Genomic DNA, 27,024 nt, shown 5'->3' on the forward strand with positions numbered 1-27,024 from the left:
GTCAACAGGTTAACTGGTCACCAGCTCCAGTGGTCAACAGGTTAACTGGTCACCAGCTCCAGTGGTCAACAGGTTAACCGGTCACCAGCTCCAGTGGTCAACAGGTTAACTGGTCACCAGCTCCAGTGGTCAACAGGTTAACTGGTCACCAGCCAATGGTCATCAAGTTATCCGGCCACCAGACCTATCGGTCGACAGGTTAATCAGTCTTAAGGTTAACCGATCGCCAGCCCTACTGCTCTTTATGTTAACATAAAATCCTTATGTTAAGGATGGGTGACATTTCAGATTGGAGTCTGAAGAAGGGTCTCGACCCAAAACATCACCCTTCCTTGTGCCCATAGATACTGCCTGACCCGCTGAGTTACTCCAGCACTCTGTGAAACGTCACCTATCCATGTTCTCCACAGAAACTGCCTGACCCGCTGAGTTACTCCAGCACTCTGTGAAACGTCACCTATCCATGTTCTCCACAGATACTGCCTGACCCGCTGAGTTACTCCAGCAGTCTGTGCCTATATTTAGTATAAAGCAGCATCTGCAGATGCGGTACCTTCTCTGGGCTGTGACTCCCTGGGCCGGGTTTCCTTGTCGAGTCCCCAGGCAGCTGGTTCCGGCCGATCATGCTGAACTGGGGAGGCTTCTGCTTGTAGACGCTGGTGTCAGTGACTCTGTACGCCCCCGGCCCTGGAGTCTGCGGGATAGAAGGCAGGTGGTGAGTTGTAAAGGTGCCGACACCGAACACTGGCCCAAAGGCCAGGGGGTAATTATCCCCCAGCGTAGGGTGAGGGGTAGAAATGGAGGAGGTGGGCAGGATGAATGGGTGTAAAGGGGCAATCGATGGTCAGCACAAACTTGGTGGGACAAAGGGCCTGTTTCTGTGCTATACAACTCTGGTACTAATCAGTGGAGACGGGAAGAGTTGATGACATTATCAGGTCTGGAGTCACACCGGGCAATGGGGAGAAGGGTCTATGTGAACCAGGTGAGTTTTTACAACAATCTAGCAATAGGAACTAGCTGGCTCCGTGTTTTTAATTACAGGCCAATTCACTGGATGTTTTCAAGAGAGAGATTTCGTTCTTAGGGCTAACGGAATCAAGGGATACGGGGAGAAGGCAGGAACGGGGTACTGATTTTGGACGATCAGCTATGATTATATTGAATGACGGTGCTGGCTCGAAGGGCCGGTCTACTCCTGCACCTATTTTCCATGTTTCTGTAAAGATACGTTTTACAGCAAGTACGGTGTGTGTTTGGATGCGCGAGTTGTCCCCAGGCAGTCACGTCCAGATGTTAACGGTGCCGTCCAGCTGCGGACAGGGGGGCTGTTACCTTCTGGAAGTCTTCGTGGAAACTGCCCGTTTTGTTTCGTCCACTGAGAGAGAAGTTGGCGGAAGAGGACTTGATGACAATGTTGGGGCCCAGTACAGACGGCAGGATGTAAGCTGCAGGACCTGGGGCGAGAGGCGACAAAGGCAAAACCGTTATAATGGGTGACTTCAATCTACATATAGATTGGGTGAATCAAATTGGCTGGGGTGCTGAGGAAGAGGATTTCTTGGAATGTATGCGGGATAGTTATCTAAATCAACATGTAGAGGAACCAACGAGAGAGCAGGCAATTTTAGACTGGGTATTGAGTAATGAGGAAGGGTTAGTTAGCAGTCTTGTTGTACGTGCCCCCTTGGGCAAGAGTGACCATAATATGGTTGAGTTCTTCATTAGGATGGAGAGTGACATTGTTAATTCAGGAACAATGGTTCTGAACTTAAAGAAAGGTAACTTTGAGGGTATGAGACGTGAATTGGCCAAGATTGACTGACAATTAATTCTAAAAGGGTTGACGGTGGATATGCAATGGAAGACATTTAAAGACTGCATGGATGAACTACAAAAATTGTTCATCCCAGTTTGGCAAAAGAATAAATCGGGGAAGGTAGTGCATCCGTGGATAACAAGGGAAATCAGGGATAGTATCAAAGCGAAGGATGGTGCATACAAATTAGCCAGAAAAAGCAGCATACCGGAGGACTGGGAGAAATTCAGAGACCAGCAGAGGAGGACAAAGGGCTTAATTAGGAAAGGAAAAATAGATTATGAAAGAAAACTGGCAGGGAACATAAAAACTGACTGCAAATGTTTTTATAGATATGTGAAAAGAAAGAGATTAGTTAAAACAAATGTAGGTCCCTTGCAGTCAGAAACAGGTGAGTTGATCATGGGGAACAAGGATATGGCGGACCAATTGAATAACTACTTTGGTTCCGTCTTCACTAAGGAAGACATAAATAATCTGCCGGAAATAGCAGGGGACCGCGGGTCAAAGGAGTTGGAGGAATTGAGTGAAATCCAGGTTAGCCGGGAAGTGGTGTTGGGTAAATTGAATGGATTAAAGGCCGATAAATCCCCAGGGCCAGATAGGCTGCATCCCAGAGTACTTAAGGAAGTAGCTCCAGAAATAGTGGATGCATTAGTAATAATCTTTCAAAACTCTTTAGATTCTGGAGTAGTTCCTGAGGATTGGCGGGTAGCAAACGTAACCCCACTTTTTAAGAAGGGAGGGAGAGAGAAAACGGGGAATTACAGACCAGTTAGTCTAACATCGATAGTGGGGAAACTGCTAGAGTCAGTTATTAAAGATGGGATAGCAGCACATTTGGAAAGTGGTGAAATCATTGGACAAAGTCAGCATGGATTTACAAAATGTAAATCATGTCTGACGAATCTTATAGAATTTTTCGAGGATGTAACTAGTAGCATGGATAGGGGAGAACCAGTGGATGTGGTGTATCTGGACTTCCAGAAGGCTTTCGACAAGGTCCCACATAAGAGATTAGTATACAAACTTAAAGCACACGGCATTGGGGGTTCAGTATTGATGTGGATAGAGAACTGGTTGGCAAACAGGAAGCAAAGAGTAGGAGTAAACGGGTCCTTTTCACAATGGCAGGCAGTGACTAGTGGGATTCCGCAAGGCTCAGTGCTGGGACCCCAGCTATTTACAATATATATTAATGATCTGGATGAGGAAATTGAAGGCAATATCTCCAAGTTTGCGGATGACACTAAGCTGGGGGGCAGTGTTAGCTGTGAGGAGGATGCTAGGAGACTGCAAGGTGACTTGGATAGGCTGGGTGAGTGGGCAAATGTTTGGCAGATGCAGTATAATGTGGATAAATGTGAGGTTATCCATTTTGGTGGCAAAAACAGGAAAGCAGACTATTATCTAAATGGTGGCCGACTAGGAAAAGGGGAGATGCAGCGAGACCTGGGTGTCATGGTACACCAGTCATTGAAAGTAGGCATGCAGGTGCAGCAGGCAGTGAAGAAAGCGAATGGTATGTTAGCTTTCATAGCAAAAGGATTTGAGTATAGGAGCAGGGAGGTTCTACTGCAGTTGTACAGGGTCTTGGTGAGACCACACCTGGAGTATTGCGTACAGTTTTGGTCTCCAAATCTGAGGAAGGACATTATTGCCATAGAGGGAGTGCAGAGAAGGTTCACCAGACTGATTCCTGGGATATCAGGACTGTCTTATGAAGAAAGACTGGATAGACTTGGTTTATACTCTCTATAATTTAGGAGATTGAGAGGGGATCTTATAGAAACATATAAAATTCTTAAGGGGTTGGACAGGCTAGATGCAGGAAGTTTGCTCCCGATGTTGGGGAAGTCCAGGACAAGGGGTCACAGCTTAAGGATAAGGGGGAAATCCTTTAAAACCGAGATGAGAAGAACTTTTTTCACACAGAGAGTGGTGAATCTCTGGAACTCTCTGCCACAGAGGGTAGTCGAGGCCAGTTCATTGGCTATATTTAAGAGGGAGTTAGTTGTGGCTAAGGGGATCAGAGGGTATGGAGAGAAGGCAGGTACGGGATACTGAGTTGGATGATCAGCCATGATCATATTGAATGGCGGTGCAGGCTCGAATGGCCTACTCCTGCACCTAATTTCTATGGTTCTATAATGCTTCCACTCGACAGAAAGGAGAAACTCCGCCGGTACAAGATACAAAGCAAGAAAGAGTTAGTTCCTTGGGTCCTGAGATCATTCTAGTCTCCAGGACCCCAACAGGATCTGTAAGAGTTGGCGGAGATATGATGAACATCCTTGGACGCTGTGGTTCCTTGTCCTGAGCTTCAATGTTGGACCAGGATAAGTTGGTGATATTTACACTTGGGGACTTGCAACTCCATCTCGGCACCATCCATGCGGGTGTACAGAAGGATCTTGGGTGCAAGTTCATATCCGCCTGAAAATGGTGACACAGGTGGATAGGCTAATGAAGGGATTGGGAGATACTGTTGTAAAGTGGGCGTGTGGCAGAGAGGGTCATGATCTCGGCGGATAGTGCGGCAACTGAGACGGCTGGGTTACAGATACTGCTCCGCTTGTCGGGAGCAATGCCGGGACTGGAGAACACGGCGTGAATGTTAGGCGGAGGTGGGAGGTATTTCCTGAACCTGAGGCGGTGTGGCATGGTCAGGGAATGATCGATAGGGAGTCAATGAGTTCAGGGTAGAGGGGGTCAAGGTCAGGCCCACACGGGAGTGAGTGCTCGCTCACCTGGGGAATGGTCAGTCCGGAACCCTCTGGTCCTTGAAGCAATGGAGAAAGCAGGGGCCGCGGTGAAGGCCGACTTCCCCGAGTTCTCTGGAGCGTAGTAACCTGCAAGGGGGACCACACGGACCGGCTGAGGACACCATTACAGCGGAGCCAACCGCAACACACCCTCCCCATGGGGACCGGCAGGTGGTAGCAGTCAGCGGTACAACGGGGTTACAGACGGGATGGGGAACTGTGTGTGGGGTGGGAGATGGGCGACTGGTACAGGGTGGGGGGTGGGGGGAGTATTACAGACTGGATGGGGAGTTGTTACAGACAGGTGGTGGTGGTGGTGATACAGACGGGGTGCCTCACGAACATTATGGGCTGGGTAATTGTATTAGACAATGGTGTTTGTGGAAATGTACGGGGCTGAGGTACGGCCTGGTGTTGGGGTCCACAGTCTTTGGGATAAGGTGTCGATTTGGGGTACACACTGTTTGGGATATGTTTTTAGGTCCCCGTTTTTGGGGTACGCGGACTTTGGGGTGCAGTGCGTGTGGGTGCCCTCCCCTCGCCCCGTTACCTGGCCCCGGCGTCTTGAACGGTTTGAGGTCCTTGGGCCGCCCGTACAGCGAGTAGGCGGGGGCTCCGTCGCGGCCCCGGTGGGTGAGCAGCGAGGGCACGAGGTAGGCCGGCCCCGGTGAGCTGTCCACCGTCAGGCGGGCGTGGGGCACCCCGAAACTGTACGACGGAGAGCGGAACCGTGTCGCATCGTGCAACTCGTAACCTGTGGTGTGACGAAGGAGGGGTCAGTGGAGGAGATGGCCAGTGGAAGGGGAGAATGGGGGGGGGGGAGGGGAGTGCGGGTCGCCGTGGAGGAGGGGAGAGAGTTGGGGTGTGATGAAGAGGGAGATTGAATGAGAAGGTGTTGGGATATGAGGAGCGGGGATTATAGAGTCAACTCCCTCCTCGGGCAGTTCGTTCCCTACACGCATCACCCTCCGTGTGAAAATGTTGCCCCTCAGGTTCACAATAAACACTTAAAATCCACGTCTACTCGTTTGTAACTCTCAAACTGTGGGAACACGACTGTGGCGAAACGCCTTATCCATGCACCTTGTGATTCTATAAATCTCTACAAGGTCACCCCTCAGACTCCAAGACGGGCGATTGAGTCACGGTCCACCCGATCTCTCTCTCTAACTCTCCCTCCCGTCCCGGTAGCTCGATAATCGTGACCTATTGTGCAGAGCCACAACACTACTAGAGACTGATGCCATAGCAACTCAATCCCTGCATACCAGGAAGAGGATTAAAGCCACAGACAGTCACCTCTCAGCATCACATTGCGCCCACAACTACACAGTGGTGATACAGAACCTACACACAGACACACACCAACACACACACACATCCCCACACACACAGACACACACCAACACACACACACACCCACACATACCCCAACACACACACACAAAGTCCCAACACAGAACGCTAAAACACTCATAGCAACACACCCACACACACATACCAACACACACACACACAGTCCCCACATATACCCGAGTAGACACACCCTAACACACACAGCCTAACACACACACACACACATCCACATACACACACCCCCACACACACACATACCCTTTAATTCACACATCCCAACCAGAACCGTCCCCAGATGTTTGGGTCAATTTTACACTGTTGTCCACACCTCCTCGTCACCAGCGGCTGAACCTGGCGCACTGAACACCGGACCCTGCCCCGATCTGACCCTGCCCAGCTGCAGCCTCGATGCGCGGAGGCTCCGATGAGCGGCACCTACCGGTCGTGCCGCGGAGACCGTACTTAGGTCCGGGGCTGCTGTAGAAGGCGGCGATCGGTCCCCTGGGCCGGTGGGGTTTCCAGGGACCGACCCACATCCCGGAGCTCATGGCCAGAGTGTCGGCGGCACCTGCGGGTGACACAGCGGTAAACGCGACCCGCACCCATGGGACCCGCACCCTTGGGACCCGCACCCATGGGACCCGCACCCATAGGACCCTCACCCTTGGGACCTGCACCCTTGGGACCCGCACCCTTGGGACCCACACCCACGGGACCCGCACCTATGACCCCCCCTCCCATGCACCCATGGGACCCGCACCCTTGGGACCAACACCCACGGGACCCGCACCCATGACCCCCCCCCCTCCCACGCACCCACGGGACCCGCACCCTTGGGACCCACGCCCACGGGACCCACACCTATGCCCCCCCCCCCCCCCCCGGGACCCGCACCCTTGGGACCCGCATCCTTGGGACCAACACCCACGGGACCCGCATCTATGGGGCCCGCACCCACGGGACCCGCATCTATGGGACACGCATCCATGACCCCCACGCACCCACGGGACCCACGCCCACGGGCAGCGGGGCGGGCAGGCGGACGCGGAGGGGCCCCGTTTGACGCTGTTACCAGCAGACGGGGTGACGGGCGGCGAGCGCGGACGCGGACGCGCGGTCGGTGTCTGCGGTTCTGAACCCAGGACACAGTCCGGCGCCGCCGCTTCCCATCTCCATGGAGACCGTACACAATCCGGCATCCCCGCCCACCCGGAGCTAGAACTTGCTCCACATCCGCACCATGAAACGTTATTGCGAATTGGAATAAACTGAATCCCAACACGTTTAATACCAACATTAAAAACAAGAGGGAAACCAGGGAGACGGATCAAGGATAAAGGAGGGAATTTCAGCCTGGGGATGTGAGGGTGCGGGTGCGGGCGCGGTACTAAACGAGAAATGAATCTGTTTTCGCCAAGAGTTAAGATTTGGACATGGTGATGCAGAATGTTAAGGCACATGAGATCCGTGAAAGAATGGATTTGAAATGGACCTGGCCAAAGAAGGCTGACGGCAGCAGTGGTGGGATCAGTTATTCTGGCTGGAGGTCTGTGACCCGTGATGTTATATCAGCATTTAGCTAAAGCACAAGGAAACAGGCCCTTTGGCCCACATTGTCCATGCTGGCCCCACGTGACTGTGTTTGGCCTACACCCCTCCAACCCTAAACTGTTCACGTACCTGTCCAGGTGTCGTGCAAGAAATATCAAAGGTATCAAAGGTATTTTATTAGTCACATTCACATACACCGAGGTGTAGTGAAGTGAAATGCTTTTTGCCATTTTGCAGCACACAAAAGCACATAAATAGTCCTGAAACCCGGTTTATTTGGATGGAGCCCAGCTAGAAGGCATAGATAGGATAGACAGAAGGAATATTTTTTCCTGGGGTGGGAATGTAAAATACTAGAGGTGAGAGCAAGGTGCTGGAGCCTGAAACCCGAGTTCAAGAACAGTTTCCTGCCAGCAACCATCGGGCACTTGGACACTGCAAAACACTAACCTCAGCAACTATGAACTTCAATCAACTGTTTGGCTGCACTTGGGACATGGGGGGTTCACTATTATGGTTACCTAGTACCACGGTAATTAATTTATTGTATTAGTGATTGTTATAAGTTACCTGATGTATTGCAATAGTGAACCTGTAAAGCGGTAGCAAGTAAGAATGGCAATGAAACGTTCTTGAGTCTCAAGCAGTCACGGCAGACTTGAAGGGTTACTCTCGTTGCAAAGGACGTATGGTTTGATTGTCGTCCTGTGATACAAAATTCCAGGAGTGAGAAAAAAATCACAGTACTTTAGAAACTCAGCTCTTAAAATGACACCGGTTGAGGGGAGTGGGTTATTTCACCAGATAATCCGCGTCTCTCTCAGTAAATAACTGTAATGTTTGCATCAGCAACAGCGAGTAACTGCACAACTGTTGCCAGAATTTACTGGCATTTTATGTATAAAACTGGAAGAATAACATTCTGCTGAAGAATGAGCTTTCCCGGTTGTTCCCAAAGCATTCAGCACAAATCCGCTCTCCCGCAGGGATCCAAAGTGACACATCCCAAAGTAGAACTAAAGTTTCCAAGTTCGCCCCGGCTCTCAGCAGCGCTCGGGTCCCGGCTCTCAGCAGCGCTCGGGTCGGCCGGAGGACTCGGGTCGGTGGGAGGACTCGGGTCGGCGGGAGGACTCGGGTCGGCCGGAGGACTCGGGTCCCGGCTCAGCAGCGCTCGAGTCGGCCGGAGGACTCGGGTCCCGGCTCAGCAGCGCTCGGGTCGGACGGAGGACTCGGGTCGATGGGAGGACTCGGGTCGGCCGGAGGACTCGGGTCGGCCGGAGGACTCGGGTCGGCCGGAGGACTCGGGTCCCGGCTCAGCAGCGCTCGGGTCGGCCGGAGGACTCGGGTCTCGGCTCTACGCAGCGCTCGGGTCGGCCGGAGGACTCGGCGAATCTGGTGTTCGGGAACACTCGGGTCGGTCGAGGACTTGGGCCCAGGCTCGGCAGCGCTCGGGTCGGTGGGAGGACTCGGGTCTCGGCTCTCAGCAGCGCTCGGGTCGGTCGAGGACTCGGGTCCCGGGTTCGGAAAGACTCGGGTCGGCGGGACGATGGAGACGAAGGGGCTCGGCATGGAGGCGCCTGAAGTGACGGCGGTTTCGGTGATGGCGGAGGAACAGATCGCCATGGCCGAGCAGCTGCCGAGTGCGGACGAGGGCGGCTTCGCAGGCGAGTGTGTGTGGGAGGGGCCGGGAGCAGTGCTAGAGGCAGCGGCCGCGGACCCGCGCCTCATAAAACAATAAATAAAAATATATGGAGGGCGAACGGCGCCGCCAGCGGGAGCCGAGCCGATCCGAGGCGGCCCGAAGCGCTTCGGCTCCAGCTCCGGGCGCTCGGCCCGGCCCGGCCTGGATCGGCCCCGATCGGCTCGGTCTCTCTGTCGATCCGCGCCCGCGGGACACGGGCAACGAAGGGACGAGGCGGCCGGTCAATGTCGGGAGGCAGGGAGTGAATGAGGGAGCAATGGAGACTATCATGGAGGGAGGTGGATTACACGTGGGGAGGCGAAGGGCCATGTTGTCTCTAGGGCTGGGGAAGGTGTCTGTCTGGAGTGAGGGTCACCTGAGGCAGAGGCTGGGAGAAAAGGCCATGGGATGGGACCATAGGTCATCGAGTTACAAAGTTGTCCAGCACGGAAACAGGCTGTGGCCCCCCTGTCCAAGTTGGCATACTGGGCCTGCTATTGGCCCATTGCCCATCCCATCCAAATGTCTGTTACAATTCATAATTGTATAGCTTTAAGGCAGAGATAGACAAATTCTTGATTAGAACGGGTGTCATAGAAACATAGAAAATAGGTGCAGGAGTAGGCCATTCGGCCCTTCGAGCCTGCACCACCATTCAATATGATCATGGCTGATCATCCAACTCAGTATCCTGTACCTGCCTTCTCTCCATACCCCCTGATCCCTTTAGCCACAAGGGCCACATCTAACTCCCTCTTAAATATAGCCAATGAACTGGCCTCAACTACCTTCTGCGGCAGAGAATTCCAGAGATTCACCACTCTCTGTGTGAAAAATGTTTTCCTCATCCTCATCCTAAAAGATTTCCCCCTTATCCTTAAACTGAGACCCCTTGTTCTGGACTTTCCCAACATCGGGAACAATCTTCCTGCATCTAGCCTGTCCAATCCCTTAAGAATGTTGTAAGTTTCTATAAGATCCCCCCTCAATCTTCTAAATTCTAGAGAGTATAAACCAAGTCTATCCAGTCTTTCTTCATAAAACAGTCCTGACATCCCAGGAATCAGTCTGGTGAACCTTCTCTGCACTCCCTCTATGGCAATAATGTCCTTCCTCAGATTTGGAGACCAAAACTGTACGCAATACTCCAGTTGTGGTCTCACCAAGACCCTGTACAACTGCAGTAGAACCTCCCTGCTCCTATACTCAATTCCTTTTGCTATGAAAGCTAACATACCATTCGCTTTCTTCACTGCCTGCTGCACCTGCATGCCTACTTTCAATGACTGGTGTACCATGACACCCAGGTCTCGCTGCATCTCCCCTTTTCCTAGTCGGCCACCATTTAGATAATAGTCTGCTTTCCTGTTTTTGCCACCAAAATGGATAACCTCACATTTATCCACATTATACTGCATCTGCCAAACATTTGCCCACTCACCCAGCCTATCCAAGTCACCTTGCAGTCTCCTAGCATCCTCCTCACAGCTAACACTGCCCCCCAGCTTAGTGTCATCCGCAAACTTGGAGATATTGCCTTCAATTCCCTCATCCAGATAATTAATATATATTGTAAATAGCTGGGGTCCCAGCACTGAGCCTTGCGGTACCCCACTAGTCACTGCCTGCCATTGTGAAAAGGACCCGTTTACTCCTACTCTTTGCTTCCTGTTTGCCAGCCAGTTCTCTATCCACATCAATACTGAACCCCCAATGCCGTGTGCTTTAAGTTTGTATACTAATCTCTTATGTGGGACCTTGTCGAAAGCCTTCTGGAAGTCCAGATACACCACATCCACTGGTTCTCCCCTATCCACGCTACTAGTTACATCCTCGAAAAATTCTATAAGATTCGTCAGACATGATTTACCTTTTGTAAATCCATGCTGACTTTGTCCAATGATTTCACCACTTTCCAAATGTGCTGTTATCCCATCTTTAATAACTGACTAGCAATTTCCCCACTACCGATGTTAGACTAACTGGTCTGTAATTCCCCGTTTTCTCTCTCCCTCCCTTCTTAAAAAGTGGGGTTACGTTTGCTACCCGCCAATCCTCAGGAACTACTCCAGAATCTAAAGAGTTTTGAAAGATTATTACTAATGCATCCACTATTTCTGGAGCTACTTCCTTAAGTACTCTGGGATGCAGCCTATCTGGCCCTGGGGATTTATCGGCCTTTAATCCATTCAATTTACCCAACACCACTTCCCAGCTAACCTGGATTTCACTCAATTCCTCCAACTCCTTTGACCCGCGGTCCCCTGCTATTTCCGGCAGATTATTTATGTCTTCCTTAGTGAAGACGGAACCAAAGTAGTTATTCAATTGGTCCGCCAATCCTTGTTCCCCATGATCAACTCACCTGTTTCTGACTGCAAGGGATCTACATTTGTTTTAACTAATCTCTTTCTTTTCACATATCTATAAAAACTTTTGCAGTCAGTTTTTATGTTCCCTGCCAGTTTTCTTTCATAATCTATTTTTCCTTTCCTAATTAAGCCCTTTGTCCTCCTCTGCTGGTATGCTGCTTTTTCTGGCTAATTTGTACGCATCATCCTTCGTTTTGATACTATCCCTGATTTCCCTTGTTATCCACGGATGCACTACCTTCCCTGATTTATTCTTTTGCCAAACTGGGATGAACAATTTTTGTATTTGATCCATGCAGTCTTTAAATGTCTTCCATTGCATATCCACCGTCAACCCTTTTAGAATTAATTGCCAGTCAATCTTGGCCAATTCACGTCTCATACCCTCAAAGTTACCTTTCTTTAAGTTCAGAACCATTGTTTCTGAATTAACAATGTCGCTCTCCATCCTAATGAAGAACTCAACCATATTATGGTCACTCTTGCCCAAGGGGGCACGTACAACAAGGGTCCGGGATGGAGATAAAGACGCTTCAAAGCACAAAATATATCGGGTCAGTGACAGGATGTGGGTGGAGTGTGATGGGAGATGTAGGTTAGGGAAATTGACTTGGGATTGTGCCTCATGCTGTCGGCCAGGACTGGAAGTGTATTGCACAGAGAAGTAATGATCCCAACAACTCGCACTGCATGGGAAAGCGGAAGGTTAATGCAGATCCAAAAGTAGGTGATGAGGATTTGTTGAAATATTTACATTCAATGTGTTTTAAAGATAATTTCAATATTACACTGGGTGTGATCATCAATGAAGTTCCTGCAGTCCCTTGAGTAACAAATCCAAAGATTCGATACTCTTGCTGAAAACATTACTTCCCGTCTTTATCTGAAATGGCCTGACTCCTGGTCTAAGTACTCCAACTCAGGGACACACCAACTCCCCATGGTTCCATGGAGATGGAGGAATGGCCCCTGATGGTGTTCTAACCAGGAGTAAGGGCCATATCCCTGGCGCTGTGGCATTGATGTGCCTGGAAAGGACACATATTCACTTTAACCTGATCCAGCAAAAGATAGCAAACAAAGCCATGAAGGAACAATGATCAGACAGCCGGCCTGGGCTGGTGGGAGCGCCAGTGGACAGGGCAACACCCTGACTGGTACAGGCACAAGGAGTGGAGTCAGCTTCTCCACAATCTGACACCTCATTCATCTTTTATCCTCTTGATTCTTGGGTTGCAGATGTGACAACGGTGACTGTGGGGAGTATGACTGGAGCTGCCGATAATGTGTTTACCACATCAGTTGCAAACGCATCCATATCAGAGCATGTGCTGGTAAGTATTCACTTGGCACACATCATACATCCATGGTCTTGTCTTGTTTGAGACAGTCCTCAGTAATGTTTACAGCATACATTTTACATGTTCATTCTGCAGGTGTCATGTGCTGCTCAGTGTCAACATTACCTAGGTAGACCATAGGAGTCTTCAGCTCCGTACTCTCGACTTGCTCTCCTAATGTTTAACAAGTACTGCAATAATGAAGAGACTCCTGGCTGGACCTGTACAGCCCAACTTGTGTGTGCTGACCAAGTTGACATACTGGGCTAGTCCCATTCGCCTGTATGTGGCCCATATCCATCTAAACCCTTCCTATCCATAGATCTACCCAAATGTCCATAAAGCCGTGATTATATCCACTTCTACAGCTTCCTCTGGTAGCTCATTCCCTATATGAACTGTCCTCTGAGTGATAAAGCTGCTCTTGAGGCTCCTCTCAAATCTCACCTTAAGCCTCTCCCCTCTAGTTGTAGAATCTCAGGACTGAGATGAGGAACAACTTTTTCACCCAGAGAGTTGTGAATTTGTGGAAATCTGCCACAGAAGGCAGTGGAGGCCAATTCACTGGGAACGGAATCAAGGGATATGGGGAAAAAGCAGGAACTGGGTAGTAGAAGGATAGAAAATAGATAGGTGCAGGAGTAGGCCATTCGCCCTTCGAGCCAGCATCTAAAATCAATAACCCGTTCCTGCTTTTTTCCCATATCCCTTAATTCCTTTAGCCCTAAGAACTAAATCGAACTCTCTCTCTTGAAATTGATGTACTGATTTTGGATGATCAGCCATGATCATATGGAATGGCGGTGCTGGCTCGGAGGACCAAATGGCCGACTCACGAAGAAGGGTTTCGGCCCGAAACGTCGCCTATTTCCTTCGCTCCATAGATGCTGCTGCACCCGCTGAGTTTCTCCAGCATTTTTGTGTACCTTCATGCACCTATATTCTATGTTTATAATCTCCTTAGGAAAAAGACTGTGAGCATTCAATTTGTCCATGCCCCTTATGATCTTGTAAACCCCAATAAGGTCAGTATCCTACACTCCTGGGTGACCAGAACTGCACATAATACTCCATGTGTGGTTTCACCAACAATTTGTCCAGCGGCATCATGATGTCCAGATGTGTGCTCAGTACCCTTCCCAATGAAGACAAGAGTGCACTGACATTGCTGAGACGCAATTCTTGGACAGGGGTTAACTTGTGCAAATTACAAAGAGGTGGAGTAATTCAGCGGGTCAGGTAGCATCTGTGGAAGGAATGGATAGATGATGTTTCAGGTTAGGACCCTTCTTCAAACTGACTGCAATGAAGGAAAAAAGCTGGAAAAGAGGTTGGGGGGGGGGGGGGGGAGGAATAAACCTGGCAATTGCCAGATGGATACAGGTGACGGGGGTTTGATTGTCAGGTGAGTGGACAAAGGCTAGGGATGAGTAGGAGAATTTTTTTAATCAAATAAGGGGAGTAAAATGTAAAGCCAGAGGGAGGGATCTAGGTGGAACGTGATGGAGGGCAAAGATCCTATAGCAAGCAAGATAGATCACTTGACGAAAGATTCACTCATGGGCAGATTCATAGGTAATTTTCGGCCCCATTTCCGTAACCGGCTACCGTTTCCACACCAAAGATCCCATAGGATACTAGTGCGGAGACGGAAGCCGGTTATGGAAACATCCTTGTAAAAATAAAAGTTATTTGGGAAAAATCTTTTCCTCATTTTCAGAATTATAATTTATTAACACAAACAGTTCCCCTGCAACGCTGATTACACTGCGAGTCGGGTCGGGTCGGGTTACTGAAATGGATGAAAGAAAGGCCCACGTTCCGCTCCGTTGCGTACTACACGCCAGCCCATTGCATTTAGAAGGAGTGGTCTATCTTGCTCCGCTATAGGATCTTTGATGGAGGGGTGAGGGAAGAGAGGTGGATTGTGGGAGAAATAGGTGTGTACTGGGGTTGGGGTGGAGCTGGAAAGAGAGGGGGGGGGGGGGGGTGGGGTGTTGTTTAAAATTGGAGAATTCAATCTTCATACCGTTGGGTTGTAAGCGGAATATGAGGTGCTTGTTCTTGTGTAGCCATGGAGACCAAGGGCAGAAAGGTTGGAATGGGAAGGTGTTCACATGGTAATAACCAGAACATCCAGCAAGTCTTGGCGGTCCGAGTGCAAGTGTTTGGCAAAACGGTTGCTGAATCTATGCTTGGTCCCGTCGATGTACAGGAGGTTGGAGGATGTGCACGTGAACCTCTGTCTCACCTGGAATGGCTGCTGGGGTCTCTGGATGGAGGTAGGGAGAAGGTGTAGATGTTATAGGAGGGCAGATGTGACATCACCTGCAGATCCAGTTATGTTCCTCTCTGCACGGTCGGCAGTGTGAAACATTGCCTGGGATTATTTAAGAAGTGCATTCTCCTGCAGGAGTGTTTATCCCAGTGCTAGCACTGTATCTGGACTTTGCAAAAGCATTTGATGGATTGAAAAATGGTTCACAGGATGAGCGGAACTAATGGCATGAGTAGATAATTGTTTGAGGGGCTGAGGACAAAGTAGAGAACAAGGGGTCTTTTTACGTTGGTCAGCAATCGCTGATGGGATGTCGCCAGTTCATATTTACTGATCTATGACATCGACATGGTTTGCTGAGCAAACAAGGTGAGAAAATGAGGTGTGTCTGGGGAAGGATTATGAATAATCACAGAGGTTAGAAGGAGTATAATGTGGACAGTGTTAAGGAAAATCACAGTGGAAGCAAGATTTAAAACAGCTTTGTAAATAGTGGGCACCTTGTAATGTTGGTGGCAGGCGTGTGTAGATGCTATGCATATGTACATGACTAGGAATGAATTAGGAAGCTAGGTGGTATGCCGCCTGCATTGCAGGGGGTAGAGTACTGGCGGTTATACAAGATTGTGGCGAGACCACACCTGGAGTGCCAGGTATATACCACACCTGGAGTGCCAGGTATATATATACTTGTTCTCTGTTCCCAGGGAAGGATTTATTGCCTTGGAGACAGTGTAGCATAGCGTGACAACTCAATACATGTTGTCCTAGCCAGAATGAGTAATAGTAACTTATCAAAACTTACTGGAGTTTAGTGAAATGAGATATGGTCACACTGAGACAGACAAGGTTCCCAGAAGGAGTTTCATAGATGCCAGGAGTGTTGCTCCTGTATCTGAGGAGTTCGGAACCAGTCCCCAGGAGAGTTTGGCCCCCAATGAGACAGACCAAGGCTAGGAGGAGGCAATTAATACTTGATTAGTATGGGTGTCAGGGGTGATGAGGAGATGGCAGGAGAATGGGGTTGATATGGAGAGATAGATCAGCCATGATTGAATGGCAAGGTAGACTTGATGGGCCGAATGGCCTAATTCTGCTCCTATCACTTATGAACAAGAGGCGGCCTGGCGCTGGGATTGTGCTCCACACTCGTGTTGTGTTCGATAAATCGCTAGATTCAGATAACAGTTTTAATTTACACTGTAATTTATTACACTACTTAATAAGGCACATACACTCACGTATCCTGGAATATCCCCAAGTACACAGCAGAGGGCGCCACAGGACATGTTCAAGATCACCAGGCACCATTCACGACATGGCCCAAGGCTGAGGTTCTCTCACCGAATGGGCACCCACCACAGACCAGACCACACCACTGCCCCCTCCCCGAGCCAATCATAAGCCCCCCCTTGTCTGCAACGGTGGGCTACCCAACTATTGCTGTTGTGTTTTGTTCACCAACGTAACGTTTCCTATAGAATAGCCTGGGAAAGGCTGCGTTCCCAGGCACTGGTCACAGGTGAGAGGAGATAAATGTGTTATTGAGAGGCGATGGAGTGTAAGGGCTGATGATAACTACATTTCACATTTTAGCTGAAATTGTCAGTTTGACCCTTACACTACAACTCGGTGGCTGAGCATCCAGTGACAGTTCTTGTCCTCTCTCACACACATCACACTCACCCTAAGAACAACATCTAACTCCTTGGATACACAGTATTTAATTATTTGCCTTCAACTGTTTTCTGAGGTGGAGGATGCCGTGACAGGTTCACCACTCTCTGCGAGATTAATTTTACTTGATCTCAGTCTTCAATGGCTTACCCTTATCCCTAGCCGACCATACCAGGTCTAGAGTTTCCCAGCCACCACGACCACCCTTCCTCCATCTAGTCTGCCCAGCCGTGTTAGACTTTGTCAGTTTCTGTGAAAGTCCCATGGTAGGCTGTAGTCCATCTCCCAGCCTGCCTTCTGGACCTTGCACTGTTTTAATCTGCACTTTCTCGGTCACTGTAACACTATATTCTGCACTATGGTATTTGTCTCTGTGTACTACCTGTTGTACCTGTGTACTACCTGTTGTACCTGTGTATGGCTCAGCTGCATTTCCTCTGTAGCAACAATATCCTCCCTCAGATAATGGTGTCCATAAATGCAATGCTCAACAATGCTCAATGCTGTGGTCTTACGATACGAGACGATAGAACTTTATTTATCCCAGGGGGGAATTTAAAATTCATAAAACACAAGATCCGTGAAACATTAAATTAAAGTGACGAGTGGAAAGTCCAGGATTGGGGATGTGCATGGATTGGGGGGGGGGGGGGGGGGGGGGGAGGGGAGTCAGTCTCAGTCTACCCCACGACAGAAGGGGGGGGGAGTAATTGTACAGTTTAATAGCCACAGGGGAAAAGGATCTCTTGTGGCGTTCTGTGCTGCATCTTGGTGGAACCAGTCTGTTGCTGAAGCTGCTCCTCAGGTTGACCAGAGTGCGGAGGCTCTGTACGGTCTCACCATGATAACTGCACTTTGTGTCTTCTTTAGTAAATCTGCAGGTCTTTCTGTCTACAGGTAGAGAGGTACGTGGGTGATGAGCAGATTGAATGAGTGGGGTGAGAGATGAGCACCAGGGAACTCTGCCTGACTGGGGATAGGGGCGGTGAGGATTTGTGTGACATGGAGGGCACTGTCAACTGTGGCAGACGAGTAGCCATGCATCCTGGGGAAGGAGGACGTTGCAGGAGTTCTGGAACAGGCCTCATCGTGAGAACAGAGGAACTGAGAGAAAGGGATTAACCACAACCCCGATTATATTGGCTGCTCCTGAGGCAGTGTGACGTATAGATGGAGTCGATGGTTGGGTGTCTGGTCTGTGTGATGGACTGGGCTACATCAATGATGGGGTGTCTGGTCTGTGTGATGGACTGGGCTAGATCAATGGTGGGGTGTCTGGTCTGTGGGATGGACTGGATTACACCCACAACTTGTGGTCATGCGCAGAGCTGTTGCCAAACCAGGCTCTGATGCATCCCAATAAAATTATTTCTATGGTCTGTTGAAATTGGTAAGAGTCGCTGGAGACGTGCTGACTTTCCTTCGTCTTCTGAGTGAGTGAGTGAGTGAGTGAGTGAGTGAGTGAGTGAGTGAGTGAGTGAGTGAGCAAGTGAGTGAGTGAGTAGAGGTGTGTAGGAATGAACTGCGTTTAAATCGAAGGTAGATCACAAAATGCTGGAGTAACTCAGCCTGATAGGCAGCATCGCTGGAGAGAAGAAATGGGTGACGTTTTGGGTCGTGACCCTTCTTCAGACGTGTTGGTGTACTTTCTTGGCCGTAGCATTGATGGGGTTGGCCCTGCACAAACTGTTGGTTACAAATAGTTTTCAGTGCTGGGGAAAGTTACTGCAGCTGGCTGCTGGCAGGCCCATTGATGAGGATTGTGGCTTGATGTTGATGCCGTTTCACGTGCATGCTGCACAGTATTCCCCGTTATTCCCAGTTGTATGAGCTTCTCTCTGGAACCTTGCAGGTGTTCCAGAGCCTGCCATGAGAGGGCAGCAGTGTCGACGTTTAGAGCTGGCAGGTACACTGGTGAGGCGCAGGAGGATCCCAGCCAGGACTCACCCCACAGATCCCAGTCCCTCCACGCACTAGAATCTCCCAACCCCTGCAGAGTAGTTATTAAGATGGCTGATCCGTGGGCGGTTGCTGCTGGGACACAAGTCGGGGTCTGATCAACCCTGGCTGGGTCACCTGGGCGAGGGTGTCTGATGTTGTGAGACCCAAACACCCGATGACCCCAGGTCACATCACTGAGGATGCGTCCCAGCGCATCTAGAAGATGTATATTTTTCACAGTGAGTTGTTCAGACACAGGCCCTTCGGCCCATCTTGCCCATGCTGATCCGTTAACCCATCTACACTAATCCCATCAGCCTGCATCAGGTCCATGTCCTTGCCTTGCCTATTTGTACCCATCTCATTGTCACTTAAACCTAGTGATTGTATCTGACCACACCACCTCTCTGATCAGCCTATTTTAATGCGTTATTCTGACCTGGGATATTGAGAATGCTGAGGTTGTTGTGTGTGAGTTACTGTTGCTTGTCTGTAGTCAGGCAGGACCACGCTGCAGATTGGAGAAGGACTGCCCACGGACAAGGCAACGTTAATTGTGGTTCACACCGACGGCAGCATTGTGGAAACAACCGGCCTCAAAACACCCAACGCACCCATCACACAAGGTACGGCTTCCACAGTGCCAGGAGAGGGGAGCGGGGTGGGGTGGGGGCAGAGGCCCCGGGGTGGTGGTGGTTGAGTGGACTCTGGGGCATGTGGTATTGTGGAGGGGGGGTGGTGAGTGAATCAAATGTGAGTTCAGGTTTAAGGAGAGATTTACTTCTGGGTCTGGGCCCATGTGGTATTGCCTGACCTGTATTTTGTATAAACTAGTACTTTGAGAGGAAATGGGAGATCTTTCTGACTCTTCCTCTTGGTTCCACACTAGGTCCACAGACGCCATCCACTCCTCTGACACCAGGTCCCGACAAAGATGGAACAAAGTACAACTGGGATCCTTCTGTGTACGAGAATGAGTTACCAGTTAGATGCCGAAATACCAGTGGGATTCTGTTCAAGAACAAGCTTGGTTCCGGTGAGAAACCAAGTTCTACCATATCGTAAACCTCTGCTGTTCCGGGGCTTCCCTGCTTCACCTCCCAGACTGTGGTGAAGTGACGCTGTCTGCTGTGTTTGGTGCGTCACACAACTGCTGGGACCTCAGCTCCAGCATCTCCTCTGCTGCTGGAGTGTAGCACAGACCAAAGATCTAGCCTTCTACCATCTTTGGCACAGACTGCCGGCAAACTAGGTGACCAAACAGGTTTTTAGACTATCCCGAATCAATCCTTCTCTTTTCAAATGCAAAAAATTCCTGTCTCTCTGAATGCCTTCAGTAACGTTCTCTCCACTGATGTGACATTCACCTGCCTGTAGTTCCCTGGATTGTGCAACCTTTCTTTAATAACGGCACATTAGCCGCCGTCCAGTCTTCCAGTACCTCACAGGTGGTTGTATCATTGGAGACTGATGATACAACCAACTCTGGCAGACATTGCTGCCAACAATGTCCTAGGATCCACCTGGCCATGGTTCCTCCACATATATGCACCAGGACCACCAACATCACCTGGCCAGGGTTCCTCCACATATATGCACCTGGACCACCAACACCTCCACCTTTGTAACATGAACATGCATCAGGACATCACTGCCCTGAGCTGACCTGTTTCCATGTCCTCCATGGTAAACACAGAGGAGGAGTATTGATGTGAGACCTTGTCCATCTCGCTTGGTTCCAAAAGGAGACCACGACACTGATCCATATCTCTCCCTCGTTACCCTTTTGCTCTTAATATACTGAGAGAATCTTTTAGGATTTTAATTTCTTTATCTCATGGTCCCTTTTCACCCACCTGACTTCTGTTGCAAGTGTATTCCTACATCCTTTATACTGCTCTAGGACCTCACTTGATCCCATCTGTCTAAACAACTGCTTCCTGACCAAACCATCAATAACCCTCATCAACCAGGTTCCCTCCTTTCCCTCCAGTCTAATAGGAACGCTGGGCCTGAACTCTCCATATCTCTCTTTTAAACGGCTTCCTCTTATAGATGCCATCTCCCAATAGCAGGTCGAGGTTGCCTCCTCTCTGGTAAGGCCATCACATATTGTTTGAGAAAACCTTACTGGGCACTGCCAACACATTGTGCCCCGTCTGAGGCAGCCCCGTTAATATTAGTGAAGTTAAATCACCTTCTATTACAACCCTATTAGCCCTGTAGCTGTCATGGAATCTTTAACCAGATCCTAGTACAGAATGTATAATTCACAAGGTCAGGGTCTTGCTCAGTTTGGTCAGACAGAGAGGGGTGTTGCTGCTGAATGAATGCATGCATGCATGGTGTGTGTTTATAGTTGTGTGGCAGATGCATGGGGTTGCAGGGCATGTGAGTGACCTGCAGTGTATTTCCAGGAGGCCGTGGGCGTTGCGTTAAACACGGTGAAAACTGGTTCACTCCCACGGAGTTTGAAGGGATGGCAGGTCGGGCCAGCAGCAAGGACTGGAAAAGGAGCATCCGTTATGCTGGCCGGCCTCTGCAGTGCCTGATACAGGTAAGAGCGTGTGGCAGCAGAACAACACAGGGAAATACTAGCCTCGTCCCGTCCCAAAACATGTCCCTGTAATGTGTCCCTGTTCCGTGTCCCTGTCCCTGTCCCGTGTCCTGTGTCCCTGTTCCGTGTCCCTGTTCCGTGTCCTTGTCCCTGTCCCGTGTCCTGTGTCCCTGTTCCGTGTCCCTGTTCCGTGTCCTTGTCCCGTGTCCCTGTCCCGTGTCCCAGTGCAGCGTGTTTTCCCAGCTCTTCATTAGAGTCAAGTCTTCTCCTGCTATCTTACTCCTCATCCATGTACATTCCTCAGCCTCCAACTCCTGTCCAGTTGCGTTCTCAAGTTATTAAGGAACAAGTTGCCATATCCTCTCAGGTGTAGTTCCCGAAACTTCTCCTTTCTCCTTTCCCCTCTAAGTATTTTGGAAAAGAGTTTGAACCCACAACGTGTAGGATCCAGGAAGAGTGAGGAGCAATGTTTGGGTTTGTGATTGACTCTGTGGCTTCAGTGAGTGCGAACGAGGTGGGAGCTGCTGCTGAGCCTGGGAACGAGAAGTCAAAGTCAGATTGGCAGTGAGAGTGAGATTTAACCTGACGGGACCACCCTGGCCAGGGTTTTATACAAACACATACAGTACCTGATCTGTAAAACACAAAGTGCTGGAGGAACTCAGTGGGTCAGGAAGCTTCTGTGGGCGTAATGGATAGATAACGATGTTTTGGGTAGGGACCTGATCTGTGTTTGACTTCCTCAATGTGGGTAAAACCACATCCTGAACACTGAATGCAGTCCACCAGATCGGGAGAGGACATTCTCAGGGGATCGTGTATTGAGGCTACAGTTGGAACTATAAAACAAGGTGGTGATTTGACCTTACCAAACATTGACAGGGATTGACATGGGGATTAAGGGTGTGGATGGGGTGGAATTTGTTAAATGTGTTACGATGAAAGATTTAGTTTAGAGATACAGTTTAGAGGTACAGCGCGGAAACAGGACCTTCGGCCCACTGGGTCCGTGCCAACCAACGATCCCCGCACATTAACACTATCCTACACCCACTAGGGACAATTTTTACATTTACCATGCCAATTAACCTACAAACCTGTACGCCTTTGGAGTGTGGGAGGAAACTGAAGATCTCGGAGAAAACCCATGCAGGTCACGGGAGAACGTACAAACTCCGTACAGACAGCACCCGTAGCTGAGATCGAACCCGGGTCTCCGGCGCTGCATTCACTGTAAGGCAGCAACTCTACCACTGCGCCACCGTGACCACCCTCAATGTCGGTGACCCTACCAGGAAGCACATGGTCGTTGACCCTACCAGGAAGGATATGGACTTGAGGTACAGCACAGGAACAGGCCCTTTGGCCAACAATGTCTGTGTGAATCACAATGTCAGATTGAACTATCCCTCCATTCCCTGCACATTCATGTCCTTGTATAAAATCCATTAAACACCACTATTGTACCTGCCTCCACCACCACCACCACTGGCAACACATCTCTAAGCTTTGCCCTTCAGGATGCTTCCTGCCCAGCTGAGTATTTCCAGCATTCTGTGTGTGTGTGTCTGATTTTGTGCAGAATGCTCTGCATGTTTGTATTGGAGGATAGCCAGAGCACATTCCCAATCACTGTTTCTGTGCTTCTGTCTCCAGGATGGCATTCTAAATCCACATGCAGCATCCTGCACCTGTGCTGCCTGCTGCGACGACATGTCTCTGGTAAGCTGCTGCTGTGGAGCTGGTGGGTGTATAATGGTGCTGTCATGAATAGCTTTATCAATGTCCAGTACAACATAGTGATGACATGTCTCTGGTAAGCTGCTGTGGGGACTGTTGGGTGTTGTAATGGTGCTGTCATTGTTGCCCAGTATCACGCAGTGATGTGGTCTCCGTGGTCTATGAGCTGCTGAGAGACACGTCTACAGATTAATATTGTGGTTTTACAGCAAAGCTACTGTATAACTCAGTGTCAGTTTGTCAATGAACCTCCAACCGTGATCTTCATGTGTGGCTGTCTTCTGTCTCACCAACAACAACTCTGACCTCCAGCAAACAGACTTCTGGAGGAACTCAGCAAGTTGAGCAGCATCTGTGGGAGAAAGGGTTTGTAGAAGAGTCTCGACCCAAAACGTCACCCGTTCCTTCTCTCCAGAGATGCTGCCTGTGCCGCTGAGTTACTCCAGTATTTTGTGTCTATCTTCGGTCTAAACCAGCATCTGCAGTTCCTTCCTAAGCACAACATCTGTGTGGGGATTGGTTGAGATTTGGGCTGAAATCTTGCATCACCTTTAACCATGGTGAACCTCAGGAAGCCTTGAAAGAGGAGGCTTAATGGGGATCTGAGGGGTATATTTCACACAGAGAACTCACTATCAAGGATGAGCTGCCAGAGGAGGTGGTGGAGACATTGAAGAGGCATCTAGACGGCTTTGTGAATGAGCACAGGTATATGAGGGTCAGCATAGACACGGTGGGCCGAAGGGTCTTGTTCTCTGTTGTACACTCCATCTTGGCAATGCTCTCAGTGGTGTTGCTACAACCTCACAAACACACGCAGTTCTGCTACAACGTGACAGTTGTCTTCTTAAGAAATCTCCCGTCACAGTAAATCGTGTTTTATAAACTATTGTGTCACAGGGTTCACAGACACACAGAAAGTACAGCACACGAACAGGCCCTTCGCCCACAATGTCTGTGGTGAATATGATGCCAAGTTAAACCAATCACCTCATCCTGCACATGATGCATCTCCCTCCATTCCCTGCATGTCCATGTGCCTGTCCAAAAACCTCAAACACCACGATCGTATCTGCCTCCACCACCACCCCGGCAGAGCATTCCAGGCACCCACCACCCTCTGTGTAAAAAGACTTGCCCCACACATCTCCTTTAAACTTTGCCCCTCTCACCTTAAAGCTGTGCTCTCTAATTTCTACCATGGGGAACAGGTTCTGACTGTCTGCCCTGGTGTGTGGTGAGAGAGTTCCACACTCACAATTACAAAGGCATTATATTTCTGCAGGAGTTTCAAAGGTAAAGGTCTTTTTAACAGCTTTAAACGTATTGTGTTACCACAAGCTAAACAAACCAGGGACTGTGTGTTACCTTGTTGAATAGAGTTAAGTACTGGAGGATTCGGTAGAATTAGTTGCCCAGGTATCAATAGAAGCGATCGTGTGTCAGTTTCCAAAGTAACTCTGGAATCATCTCTGCGTTGAAGCTGAAGTCCTTCAGGGACGGTAGTGTTTGGTTGTGGCCTGGAGGTTGCATGGAAACGGAATGTCCTTCCCCAGTTTGTTTCTGTTTGACTGTTTCCAACTGTAGTGAAACCTACAGCCTGTGCCTGTTTAATGCAGGGCTCATTCCCCGATCAATACCACGTTGTAACTAAAGTAATAAAAGGAACTGCAGATGCTGGTTTATACCACAGATAAACACAGTTGCGATAACTAACTTGGGCCGTGAAATAAAGATTCATCATGCGTGTTACATTCCACCCACGTGGAAGTGGACAGTGGGAGTGGTCTCATCCTGACCCAGCCCAGCCCAGCCTGACCAGGCCCAGCCCGGCCCAGCCTGACCCAGCCCAGCCCGACCCACCCCAGCCCAGCCCAGCCCAGCCTGACCAAGCCCAGCCGAGTTTGACCCAGCCAGCCTAGCCCGACCCAGCCCAGCCTAGCCGGGCCTGACCCAGCCCAGCTCAGCCCAGCCCAGCCCGAACCAGCCCAGCTCAGACCAGCCCAGCCCTACCCAGCCCTACCCAGCCCAGACCAGCCCAGTCCAGCCATGCCCAGCCCAGCCCAGCCCGACCCAGGCCAGCCGTGCCCAGCCCAGCCCAGCCCAGCCTGACCCGACCCAGCCCAGCCCAGCCCAGCCCAGCCCGACCCAGCCCAGCCCAGCCTGACCAAGCCCAGCCGAGCTTGACCCAGCCAGCCTAGCCCAACCCAGCCCAGCCTAGCCGGGCCTGACCCAGCCCAGCCCGAACCAGCCCAGCTCAGGCCAGCCCAGCCCTACCCAGCCCAGTCCAGCCATGCCAAGCCCAGCCCAGCCGTGCCCAGCCCAGCCCAGCCCAGCCTGACCCGACCCAGCCCAGCCCAGCCTGATCCAGCTCAGCCCAGCCCAGTCCAGCCTGACCAAGCCCAGCCCAGCATGACCCAGCTCAGCCTAGCTCCCAGCCCGCGCGCTGTCAGAGTAGAGGTCTGAGCCGTAGAGGGGGGGTGGGGGGCAGCACACTGTGGGAACACTGGGTTGCAACATGCAGGGTTGGTGATGCTGGATGGGTGTGGGAGGCTGTGCTGGGGAGGGCAGCCGTGGGTCGGTATGGCTCGGGAAAGCTGGGCTGGGGTCTGGGGCTGGGCAGGGCAGGGCTGGGGTCTGGGGCTGGGCTGGGGCTGGGGGGGTGGGTACTGGGGCTGGGGCTGGGGCAGGGCTGGAACGGTATGGGTTGGTGAGGTATAACCCTTGTTCCTCGCTCACAGACTGGCCCGGTCAGGCTCTTCGTTCCCTACAAAAGACGCAAAAAGGAAAATGAACAAAGCACGACTCCGGTTAAGAAGGAATCTCCCAAGAACATCACACTGCTCCCTGCGGCCACAGCGACAGCCTGTACGTCTACGTATCTCCTCGTGTCTCTCTGGTGTTTATGAGGTGTGAGTGTGGGCTGGGGCCGACTGACCTGAGAATCAGGCGTTCACGGCAGAACAGTAAGGGTGGACCCCACCCCCAGACGCGTGACGATATCTCTGGAGTCTGGCAGCCCCCCCCCCCCCCCCGTGATCAGTGTGTTGCCTCGAGGTACCGACTGAGGTGGGGTGCAGTGGTCCCTGTCGATCATAACACTCTGAATACGTCAGCAAGTGGGTTATGGTTGATGCTGCACTATTGTACCCCCTCCACAATGCTGGGGCTTTATCATTGACCCAGCGCCCCCCTCCATCCCCACCCCCCTCCATCCCCACCCCCCCTCAGTGTTAGGGCTGGTGAAATGCAGCTGAACCACTGCTGCACCATGGCTGTCCCTCCATCCCAGCCACGCCTCTGCTCACTGAACACTAATAATTCCCCCTCAGTCACCGGGTTGAGTTCAAATTCTCATCTTTGATTTCAAATCCTTAATTTCACAATTTCTCAAATCTCCATGGGTGAACCAGCCCTGAGCAAACACTTTGCTGCTGTAGTCCTGACTGTCAGTGTGTCAGTCCCTGCCTGCATCATTACACACAGCCAGACAAGCAGCATTTTGTGGGGAGAGAGGGGGTCAACATGTCGACCTAGTAACCCCCTCCTCACAGGGGCGAGCGGGGAGGAGAATCGCTGAAACCAGAGGAGCAGGTACATGTATAGGACAGGTTTAGAGGGGATATGGGCCAAACGCAGGCAGGTGGGACTAGTGTAGCTGGGGCATGTTGAGGCGAAGGGCATGTAGCATTGGCAAGTTGGGCCGAAGGGCCTGTTCCACACTATTACTCTATGACTAGTGTAGCTGGGGCATGTTGGTCAGCATGGGCAAGTTGGGCCGAAGGGCCTGTTCCACACTGTATTACTCTATGACTTGGTTGGGCAGATTTTGAGAACCTTACAAGAAACGGAATCTCCTGAGTCACTGGGTGTTAAAAGTGTTGGATTGTAATGGTGGACACAGAGCTCTATGTGCATTATAATGGACACCTATGTTATTTACAGGT

General features: G+C 50.6%; 2 protein-coding genes across 3 annotated transcripts in view; one reads left to right on the plus strand and one right to left on the minus strand.

Annotated features, from left to right (window-relative positions):
* The window catches only part of odf3 (outer dense fiber of sperm tails 3), a 15,067-nt gene extending 7,970 nt beyond the window's left edge, over positions 1 to 7,097 (minus strand). For both annotated transcript variants that reach the window (XM_033038602.1, XM_033038601.1), the window contains exons 1-6: positions 7,013 to 7,097; positions 6,380 to 6,508; positions 5,135 to 5,338; positions 4,570 to 4,671; positions 1,336 to 1,457; positions 554 to 694 (exon numbers count right to left, since the gene is read on the minus strand). In XM_033038602.1, the coding sequence (XP_032894493.1) occupies positions 554 to 694; positions 1,336 to 1,457; positions 4,570 to 4,671; positions 5,135 to 5,338; positions 6,380 to 6,488 (678 nt within the window). In that variant the 5' untranslated portion in view covers positions 6,489 to 6,508; positions 7,013 to 7,097. The remainder of the gene's footprint in view (positions 1 to 553; positions 695 to 1,335; positions 1,458 to 4,569; positions 4,672 to 5,134; positions 5,339 to 6,379; positions 6,509 to 7,012) is intronic.
* A 1,930-nt stretch (positions 7,098 to 9,027) lies between these two features.
* Positions 9,028 to 27,024, plus strand: part of LOC116984477 (deformed epidermal autoregulatory factor 1 homolog) — a 33,493-nt gene continuing 15,496 nt past the window's right edge. Inside the window, 8 exon segments of the mRNA XM_033038604.1 lie at positions 9,028 to 9,155; positions 12,784 to 12,878; positions 19,277 to 19,406; positions 19,670 to 19,816; positions 21,198 to 21,337; positions 22,994 to 23,059; positions 25,819 to 25,945; position 27,024. The exon segment at position 27,024 is cut by the window's right edge and continues 128 nt beyond it. Of these exon segments, the coding sequence (XP_032894495.1) occupies positions 9,038 to 9,155; positions 12,784 to 12,878; positions 19,277 to 19,406; positions 19,670 to 19,816; positions 21,198 to 21,337; positions 22,994 to 23,059; positions 25,819 to 25,945; position 27,024 (824 nt within the window). The 5' untranslated portion in view covers positions 9,028 to 9,037.

The sequence above is a fragment of the Amblyraja radiata genome, chromosome 20 (genome assembly GCF_010909765.2).
Source record: "Amblyraja radiata isolate CabotCenter1 chromosome 20, sAmbRad1.1.pri, whole genome shotgun sequence".
Lineage (NCBI taxonomy): Eukaryota > Metazoa > Chordata > Chondrichthyes > Rajiformes > Rajidae > Amblyraja > Amblyraja radiata.